The sequence below is a fragment of the Micropterus salmoides genome, unplaced genomic scaffold (assembly GCF_014851395.1).
Source record: "Micropterus salmoides isolate LMB-PRFRI ecotype aquatic unplaced genomic scaffold, ASM1485139v1 Ms_hic_scaffold_12, whole genome shotgun sequence".
In the NCBI taxonomy this organism is placed as follows: domain Eukaryota; kingdom Metazoa; phylum Chordata; class Actinopteri; order Centrarchiformes; family Centrarchidae; genus Micropterus; species Micropterus salmoides.
This window is the reverse complement of record NW_024040263.1, coordinates 33,264,517-33,275,436: the sequence shown is the minus strand read 5'-3', so window position 1 is coordinate 33,275,436 and position 10,920 is coordinate 33,264,517. Positions and strand designations below refer to the sequence as shown.

At 41.7% G+C, this 10,920-nt stretch overlaps 1 protein-coding gene across 1 annotated transcript; it reads right to left on the bottom strand.

The window, feature by feature from the left end:
* Positions 1-201: 201 nt before the first annotated feature.
* Positions 202-8,114, bottom strand: hand2 (heart and neural crest derivatives expressed 2). Its single transcript, XM_038714627.1, has 2 exons — positions 6,951-8,114; positions 202-1,316 (listed from the first exon to the last, which is right to left on the bottom strand). Exons 1-2 carry the CDS (start codon positions 7,569-7,571, stop codon positions 1,185-1,187), a joined length of 753 nt encoding a protein of 250 aa, XP_038570555.1. The 5' UTR covers positions 7,572-8,114; the 3' UTR covers positions 202-1,184.
* Between the last annotated feature and the right edge of the window lie 2,806 nt (positions 8,115-10,920).

The window sequence follows — 10,920 nt, the reverse complement described above, 5'->3', positions numbered from 1 at the left end:
AAAGATTTTTAGATTATCTGTTTGATTATTATTCCCCCCCTTTGAAAGCGCGAACCATTTTCCCACACTGAACAACAGGAAACTTTAGGGCTGATGTTTTAATGCAGATTGAAGCCACTGTGGATAACCTTCCCTTGTTACTTCTGAATGTTGCCCCTGTTGGACCAACCGGAAATAGGAAATAAGCCCAGTTTGCATCAGTCACCATGTAACCAGTTGGTGGTTTATTAAATTCAAGACACTGTTTACATCTCACATTAAGCATTATTTAGACTCCCACCACATTTTAACACCACAACATGGACACTTCATTATTACATTTACAAACCAAATTCGCCAGGGGGAAGACAGATGGGGAGAGAGAGAGAAGTTTTCAGTCAGCGGGATGGCTGTTTGGTTCCTCTAAGGGCCACATTGCACATAAATATATTCAGTTAAATAAAGCAGACAGCACGTCAACATCACGTGTGTGTATGTGTGTGTGTGTGTGGGGGGGGGGGGCAACGTAGGCTACACATCTGGTAACATAACTCAACTTTTATGGACCTCTCTTTCATTCGGCAAAGCCAAATCCCGTCTACCAAACAGCCCCTACTGTGGGGGGGTGGGGGGGTTCTGCTGACCCACAGGGCGGTCTGATCCCGTCCATCCCCTCCGACCCTAGCCTATCTCTAATGCACGCAGACACCTACTGTATTTTAATTTAACTTATCCCAAAGTTTTCAAGGACGTCAAACATGTTGATAACTGACAAAACATCCAGAATATTTCCATAATCCACTGTGAGACGTCGTAAACACGTAGAGCTCTTTGGTTTAGATTTTTTCAATTAAACTTTTAATATGTGATATTTGTCTTACGGGTTGTTTCTGGAGGAAATCGGGTTCAAGATTTTAAAATACAGAATTGAGCCACAGAAAGCGCCTCTGCTGATTTAATGCGGGGGAGTTAGAAATCTGAAGTTATGTTCTATTAAAAGAACTCCAACCAGTAAACTGCCGTTTCCTTCGTGGCTCACCATAGCAAAGTGAACGGAGCTCTACAAGCAGCCCCGCGTCCGCCGCCCCGTGGGAAGTCACCCGGTCCGGAGAGAGGATGGCTGCTGCCAGCGGGCTGCAGGTCTGCAGAGCCCGTCATCATTGTCCCGAGAAGAGCGCCATCAACTTGCGGGAGAGAGGGAGGCGTTACTGTTTGAGTTCCAGAGCCCAGACGTGTTGAGGCCACCCTGTCCGTCCTTTGCTCTTCTTGTCGCTCACTACCGAGGAGGATGACGACGATGATGATGACGACGACGAAGATGTCTTTGGGATCTCCACCTGCAGACACATGGCATTTATTGTTATTTCTATGGTGCATATTGATCCTAATAACCCAGGTGTAATTCAGCAGAAGCTGTAGTCTATTTTTATGCAGGGACAGCGTGACGGTAGCCTTTGTCTCCGTGAATTATTTGACTTGCGATTTCGCTAATATGCCGCTTTATAAGGTTTCCCAATTTTGCAACACTTGGCATTCCCAGCTTTGAAGGCAGATACTGAAGGAAGCATGCAACTGGCTTGGATATATTGACCTGTGCTCACTGTACTGAGAGCGCACCTTTCGCTTTCCATGGCCCGCTTCGGAGCGACAGTCCATTCTGTTTGCCTGTGTTTGCAGAGGAACAATCTTGCATTTGGGACCAGCCCAATTTGGTTAATGCTCCAGAACACGCAGTTTACACACATCAGTGATTTTCTATAGATACCCGTAAGACTTATTAACAACGATGTTGAAGTCACAGAAGAATAACCTGTGGGCCTATGTGTTTACAAGCTCCACACGTTTACATGTAGCCTTTACGGCCCGCGGCCTTCCTCTGGTGTGCGGGTATAACAGCTTTCTCTGACTGAACTGAAACCTTGTTAATAAATATAATATTAGTTACAGCCTAAACTCTTCAACTGCGCGCCTCAACATATTTCACCCTGTTAAGATCGGCGACTCTGAAGGATTTAATGTTGTAGAGAGCAGGATCAACTAAAAGGAAATAGCTTTAAATGTTAAAGATAAATTAAAATTTGTTATTATTTGTAATGTATTTTTTCTGAGCCTGCATGTTTACTTGCTGTTTCCATCCGCCAAAAGCTTTTCCTTAAACCACGTTTAGCCTAATAAAAATATATTCATTTAATAGCCTATAGCCTATATTAGAACAGCATTATAGTAATAGATTTTTATTTTTTTTATTAACGATGTACGCTGTTTAAATACATGTAGAAAGGCGCACGCAGGGAGAACGTCCTTCCCCCGGTTTAAAGCCTTATTGTTGTAAACCCAATTTCTTAACCAACAGTGAGTGTACAGGCGTTGTCCTTAAAAATAATAGTGATAATAATAATAATAAATGACTGTGTTGTGTGTGAAGGCGCAGTAACTCTAACCTATTTTCAAGTCCACCAATCGGCTACAGGCTGGAAAAAAAAAACCCATTTGAAACTGAGGGATATTCGAGTAGGCCTGATTTATTTTGCAGAGTGATGTGCGAAATATCAAATACACGATAATATAAAATATGAGAATTGCTCGAACAGGACAGATCAGGTGCAATACAGGTAAACGATTCAAGAATTCAAGACTTTGTAAAGGAAATTTTGTAACAATGGGTGATTTTACTTTACTTCTTGCTACAGGGAAATGCTTTTTAAAGTAGGACTTTCGTACATGTAGGCCTACTTAAAGAAGCGTGCTTGATTTTAATATTTTGTCAACACTGATCGATTCTTTTATTTGTCGCTATGCTGCAGTTTCAGCGTTTGCGTTGTTCTATTAACCAAATAAAGCAAACAAAGAAAGAAAAGAGAGCTCTGCAGTTCTAAAGGTTGGTGCACAACGTTTCTGTAATTACTGCAAACAGGAGTCTGTGATGGTTTACACAACTGTACAGCAGACATCCAAACAAGCTAATCCCCATTCTTTTTATTGTATAATGTTCTTTTACATTCTAGTTTCCGGGCCGCAGCTGCGTCATCGGCCGGAACAGCGTGATCTGTTCTTTCTGCAAAAGTTAGGCTGGATGAAATGTCAGTTTTTTCATTGACAGGAAGGAAAGGGCTAATAATAATAATAGTAATAATAATAATAATAATGGATGTGGATAAACTACTAACTGGATCTGTGAGTGAAGAATTAAATAGACCTGCATTGTTTTTTAATCCTGGGCCTCCACTCTTCATGTTATTATTACAAACACAATTGAACTATGAACATTTTGAATTAAAAGCACATTATAAGAACAGATCTTTTTTTTTATGTCAAATAATTAATAAATCATAACTTTTTAACCGCACATTTGCCACCTGTACTATAACCTTCTGAAATTATCAAAAATATAAAAATACTAATAAATATCATGTACTCAGTATGTGCTTAATAGTAGGTGAAAGCAGTAGATAATGCCTCATCACTTCAACTTAAACCTTATTAAATACTCACAGGCTAACAGCCAGTAGGGCTTTAATTGAAGGATTTTTGAAGGTTCTTGCAGCAGACAAGTGACACCACTTTCCAGCCCCAGTAATTTGTCTACACAGTGATCCAGGCTCTACCAGTCTGCAGGCTACCTATCACTGAAAGTAAAACCGCTGCTGGTGTCTCTCCAGTGAGGCTGCTCAAAGCATCACTGGCATGTAAAATTACTCTGTATATCCTGCACATTTACTCTTTCCATTGTCCTGAAAATGTAAGATGTGCCTGAGTGTTTTGAAAGGCGTGCCCAAATAAAATGTATAATCATAATACCAATAACAATAATAATAATAATACCAATAATAATAATAATAATTAATATTATATCAATTACAGGATAATACCAAAATGCTATCAAGCATGATTTTTTTTTCAACACTGCAACAAAATGAAATGGCGTGCTGTTATTCAGTCAGTAACACTGAGGTCTAAATCTATCAGAAATAAATAACTAAATAAGTAAATAACTATCTACATTCACATTTATAATCAGTTTGCTGCTGCACTCTGATAAATATATTTAGGCAATGATTAAATGAAAATTCATGCAAAAATGTATAATAAAAAACTGATCAAGGCGAGTTTCAACATCTGTCATGATTCAAATCTGACAGCAAATGTTTGTATGAATTGTAAAAAAAAATCTATATTTTAACAATCTCCTGCAAACCCAGTGTAATATAAACTCAGACTCCCTGGGCTATTACCTCAAGTCCCCCCTTATTTGCAAGCTTAGAGGTCCATCCTCTTAAACACACTTTAAATTCATTTATGGGTTAACCACTTAATCATTACTGTAAGAGCACACTGAGAAGCATAGGCAACGTCAAGTGCTTACCTTATAGCTACACCGAGATTCAAACTCACTTAAAGGTGCTACGTGTTCCACCATAATAAAAGGTTTGAAGCACGCTTTAAACAAATTAAGGAATTCTGTGCACATTTATGACATCTTTTTATTCAACTGTCTCAGTTGTAGCAGGGAGTTGCGTGAAAGAGTTGACATGAGTTATTAGCAGGACTACATCCTCCTATTAGTGATTGCAGTTTGAAATGTGAGGGAAAATTTGCTTTCTGGCTTCAATTATGCACCACACTTCCTATAGGCAGCGTGCTAGGCAACAGACAGGAAATAATTATTCTGTTCTATTCTCTTGTAGTCTATCCTGACCTGCTACATGGTTATGTATTGTTTGTTCCTGCACATAACTTTCCCGGCTGGACTAAAGAACAACAACATGCAGCTTTTATCAAAGCATGTAATCGATGATATGATGTTTGCATAGTAGTAAATCAAGTGAATTACGACTTTTAGCCAGTGATCATGAAGGGGATATGTAACTCAAATATAAATAAAATAGCTGGCTACTGTGTTGAAAGAGCACATGTGGAATAATTCTTAAGTCCTGTGAATGCAAAATGCAAGACAGTTGAAATGGGTTTAAATTTTCTAGATGTGCAAAACAATAAATCTTGTAACGCTGCAGCCATAGGGTACAGACAGCATATGCAGATGTGGGACCAAACCCATGTGGATAATATAGAGGGCTGTAAGGAGCAAACCATCAAAAAGTGTTGCTAAGACTAATAGTTTAGAGTCCACAGGGCTGAACCTGCCCCCCCTCCCTCCGGCTCCAAGCTGTCTGAGGATGCCAACCAATTTTCTGGCTCCAATGTTATATAGACTTCATCATTTGGACTATACCATTACTGTGTAAACTATTTTTGTTTATAATTTTCAACTGTATGGAGAGGAAAGAGGTTTCAAGTGTCAATTATAAAAATGGGTAAACACTTATATTTGAGTGTTTACTCTCTCTTTAGCAGTCATCCCACATTCACTGGTTTTTTTTTATTCCTCCCCCAAATACATGGGTCCATAAGATCGCCCTCCATTTGTGTATGTGTGCAATTCGTGCACAGGAAAAGTCTGTGTTGCTGTTTATGTCTTTCTCTCCTGGCCGTTGGTCCACAGTGTCAGCCTGTACTGGTCCCACAGTCTTGATAGTTGCTAATATTATATTACATATATTATTATAAAATAATCATTTAAAAATAAAAATCCCAAACAACCACTGTTTTCTAATTTAAATTTATTTACATTTGTTGTCAGTATTATTTCCGCATCTTGCTGGCTTTGGTACCAAGTGTAAAAAGGCCTCTGCTGAGAGCCGACTATTTTAGGCCACTCAGTCTCCCATCTTCATCTTCTCCTTACTAAATTAGATTGGGATCAAAGCCAATCAGAAAAAATATTCATGGCTTCCTACTGAATCTTGGTCAAATTAGAGCCGCCAGGCTCCTGCTTGTTATTTATCGTGCCATCGTTGTCACGATGCAGACAATATTAATAACCCTGGGGTAGCACATCATAGAAAAACATGAACGCGAAGTTAAACCAGTTTGTCACACACTGACATTACACTGGAATGACTTTCAGCTTTATCCTGCAAATGAAAGCAGCCTGCTCCGCCGAGCCAACATAATATTTTCCTAATGTAAAAATGCTTCGGGAGCCTCGTTTGCAGATCGCACATGTAAAAGCAATGAAGGCGAATGACGAGACATAGTCGTGCAAGATCCTACATACATTCAGTGGAAAGTACCATTTTAATAGACTCTATATGCAAAAGCAATAGAAGATTTTTGATTGGAATAAAATAAAGTTTATGGATATGCCATGAAAAACTGATCCGCATTTTTTTTTTGAGAAAACTCAGTTGACCCGTGTTTTATACTTTGTATTTTTTGAGCTGATTTCACACCAAATTGTCTTATTTGACAATAAATTTCAAATAGATTTTGGAGTGATTATTCTGATGCAGGAGGGAACGGCGCGTTTCGACGTGTTCACATTAGCCCGCTGCTTCACGCCGAACGCTGCCCTTTGACCACCAGTAGGCCTAATGATGAGGAGGTGTTTAAAGGACGGTCGGCTGTGACCTTCAGTTGTTAATCTTGATGAGATAAATCATTAAAAGGAAGGAGGAATAATAATGACATGTATCATCTCCTTATGAATTTCGGTCATGACTCGCGTCAGCCAAAAATACATGTAAAGAAATGTGACTGCAGTTTCCAGGCTATAGTTTACCTCCCCATCACATTAGGTCCTTAAAACGTGACTGCTGAAGGCTACAGCTTCTTTTTTCCATTACCGGCCTGTAAAATGAGTCTACAGCAGCATGTCTGCCGAACTGCAGACTCGGAAAAGGCCTTTAATTATAAAGCCAAAGTATTATAAACTACTGGCTACACACACACACACACACACACACACAAACAATTAGCAGACTGTGAACTATTGCTATGAGAGTGTAAACTATGCGGGTTATGATAACTGATAACTGTGAAGTTATTTACTTCCCTGTTATTTAAAACAGTTTGAGCCCCCTCAGCTAAGTTCAGGAGGATCCTGTCTTGGTGCGCAGGCTTCACGCTCTTACCGTCTCTCTCTTCCTCCTCTCCTCCCGAGCCTCAGTCTTTTTCAGCTCGGCCTTGAAAGCCTGCGTGTCTCCGTGCTGTCCATCCTTGTCCAGGATGTCCATCAGGTAGGAGATGTAACTGGTGGCCAGCCGCAGCGTCTTGATCTTGGACAGCTTGGTGTCGGCCGGGACGTTGGGGATACACTCCCTTAGCTCCGCAAAGGCCGAGTTGATGCTCTGGGTCCGCCGCCTCTCCTTACGGTTGGCCGTGGGTCTCCGCTTCACTGGCCGAGGATGTGTGTGGTGGTGGTGGTGCATACCGACCGTGGCTCCGTTCACCGAGATAGCGCCGGTCCCCGGAAGCAAGCCGCCGGGTCCGTAGTGATGATGGTGGTGATGGTGGGGGTCCAGGCCGCCCGTAGACCCGCCGCCACTGTTGCCATGGTACTCTGGGCTGTAGCCGGGCGCGAGGCTGTATTCGGTGGGAGACATATCCGCGTGGCTTATCAGCCAGCTCGTAAAGTACGGAGGAGCCCCGGTGTCCTCGTGACACCGACCTGCCGCCGCGGCATGCAGCGAATAGTGGTGGCTGTCGTGGTGGTGCATGACCGGGTGGTGAGGGAAGCCTGAGACAAGACTCATAGTGACACACACAATCACGCACTCACGCGCGCACACACTCTCTTGCACACGCGCACACACGCAGGTCCTTCTCGGGTGCTGCAGCAGTAAGCTCGCCTTCGCTGTTTAATGGTGGTCCGGGGCAGATGTTTGCATCCTGAGTGACCACGCAGCGGCTTCCGACAGACACAGACCTCCTGGTCCGATCGTGGCGTTCGGTATTCCGTGCAGCAGTGAGCTAGACCCGGGCTAGTCCTGTCTATAGTGGCCCTGTAGGCCGCTCACTTCTGACCAAACAACTCCTCCTCCTCTCAGACATTGTTCCTCTCCCTCCTCCTCCAGTTTGGCCTATGAAGTCACAGCAGCCTCATTCCTCTCTTCTTCTTGTAGAACTTCGCAGCGCGTATTCCTCTGCAGGCCTACTTCATACTATCCCTGTCTGTGTGAGTCAGTTAGCAGCTGTCAGCCTCAGAGCCGTTTGGCAAGGCAGGACCATTCTGGGCAGGCACCAGGTCACTACTGGCTAGTTGATAGGCTACTGGGCTATGGTAAAGCCAGCTGAACAGCAGAGAGAGTCTGATTCACTACGTCATCTTCACCGGGAGGAGAAACTGACTTCACAGCCTCTGTCGACCAATGGCAAACCCCCACCCTCTCCTCTGGCCCCGGCTGCAGGGTCTGTTTACTTCTCTTTAATGTCAATGGGCCTGCTAAGTAGACCTGCTGGCGCGCGCGCGCACACACACACACACGCAAACGAACGTATGCACAGCAACCATTAGCCAGGTCAAGAATTACCTGTTCTCTTAAAGTTATTGTCTCATAGGCTGCAGCCTGCATGTCAGCTAGCCCAAGGTGCATCACAGGTCAGGATAGATTCTTTTATATATTATAGTAGGCCTGTATATAATAGAACGAAAAAACGCACTTATTTTCTGCACCAGTTTTATTTAGAATTGACACTAGATTAAGTATATAATGCGTTAAAATGCGTCTCTGAGGATAAAAGGTGGCGTTTGGAAATAATCTCATTATGCATTTGGATTTTTCGGCTGGTGTTTACGCTCATGTTCTCCATACTGATTGGGTAGCAGATCTGTTGAAGCCGTGCAAACTTTCTAGTCCTCTTTAAAACACGTTTTTAATACTAGCAGAGCTAGTATGGTCCACATATTTCCAGCGGACATAATAGAAGGCCATAGAAACAGACGCTAGCCAGCACTGGACATGCGCAGTGTATATCAGTTTTCTGATACTTACATCAATACATGTAGCCTATTGCATTTACTAAAATCGAAGGGTTTTTAGTGTCTCTCTCCCTCTCTCTCTCTCTCTCTCTCTCACACACACACACACACACACACACACACACACACACACACACACACACACACACACACACACACTGCAAAACATGAGAGCAGAAAACAGCTACTGCAACCAAAAGTTAGACACAGTTGGCTCTAATTCCACTGGCAATAATTATACACATTTCACAAATGTTATATGTTATCTTAACTTTTATTGGTATGAGAATGAAATGATTTATTTTTCTGAATCATTAATTTATGATTTATTATATGCTTGCATATAAATTCCGATTGTATGTTAGAGCTTTAATTATAGTAAATAATTTCATCATGACCTTTAAAGTCAACAGATTAAACTAATTAATTGGAGATTTTTTTTTTACACAGCAACATAGCCTAATGTATCGCTGCTTCCAGAAGACCCACTTTCCAAAGAAGTAAATTCAAACTGAGGAAGGTTCGACTGTCGGAGAGAAGCGCAACACAAAATAACTCGTTAATGTGACGTTTCATGCCGACAAATAGGCTAGATGCTTACTACATTTACGGTATCTATCTCGGTGTGGTGTTATAATAATAATAATAATAATATATATAATAATAATATATAATAATAATAGTAATAAAAAATGCCTTACCCATTAAGAAATGTTGAAACAGTGTAGATGTAAATCACCTCTGTGTTGTGGTTTGGGATAAAGGCGAGAGTTATTAAACGGTCAGTTCTAGTTTAGATTTAGGAACTTGATATCTGGGTTCATGTAGGCAAAAATAACCACCCGAGAAATTGCCAGGGCCCGGTTCCAAGCTGACGCTGTGACCGACCTGTTGACCGCGTCCTTGGGCTTCGGTAGGACGAAAAGTCCGCTGCGTCTCCGGAGCTGTGAAACGTTTATTAGCCGTTTTAAACCTGTTTCAGAAGCCGTGACGTTTTCCTTTTTGTTTTGTCACACATTGCGTTACAAACGGCCAGGGTTCCTCTTTAATCCCTCTGTTATAGCATTTATGGCCAAACGTAGGCTGCTGAAAACATGAAGCCCTACACAACACAAGTTTACAGTTTTATTTCTTTAGCTACTTCCAGTTCAGCTCAGAGAGAGAGAGAGAGAGAGCAAATGACAACTTACATTTAAACCACCATTGTATATTGTCATGACATGGAAAATAAGTAAATCATTTATTAATTTCTAGCTGTAGGAATAAACATTTCATGTCATTAGAATACAAATGTCACATTTGTCCTATTTGCAACAGTCACAAGGGGAACTGTTAGATTTGTCAATAAAAAGTGCAAGATACCAAATTATAGAGCTAATAAATTAAAAACAAATATTCAGCAGTCAAATGACTGAATAGTGATATACATGTGGCTAGGGACACAAGGGCAATCTTGCTGGACCTCTAGGTGTCCCTTCGGAGGCCACCGCAGATCACTAAAGGATCTCTGAATACCTTTCAAAGACCCCTGAAGCTCAGTCAAGGAGCCTGATGAGAGACCTCCAGAATTCCTGGATTTGGAAAACCCATACAGGCTTCTGAACTTAAGCCACTGGAATAACTTTATGCATGTTATCTATGCTTGCATGCATGCGCGATATTGAGCCTTCTGACTTTATGAATTAATTCAGTTCCACAGCGACACTTTACAACAATCTAGTTATTTGGACCTGAAGTAACGGTATGCATTTTGCCTGTTGGGTTTGGTTTTGAGATGGTAGTTGTTATTTTTGCTTGCTTGTTATGAATTGGACGCTATGTAAATAAAACTGAATTGAATAGAATTGAACTGTTCTAAATGTCAGTCTGAACCCAGGTCTCAAACACAGCTAGCATGCTTCCCTCGGTACAAAAGGAAGCTGTACGTTATGGAGGGTTTTGTTGGTCCACAGAAGTACTTCCCTTTCTGGTGTCAACGCCCACTTTTGGGCTCCAGACCTGTCAGCAGTAGACATAGAGCTGAGGACAGAGGGAGATTTAGGGATAGAATATGAGTCTGAACGATGTACACAGAGCAACAGGCAGAAAAATACAATTCTGGGGTTAGAGCTGTATAGCAAGTG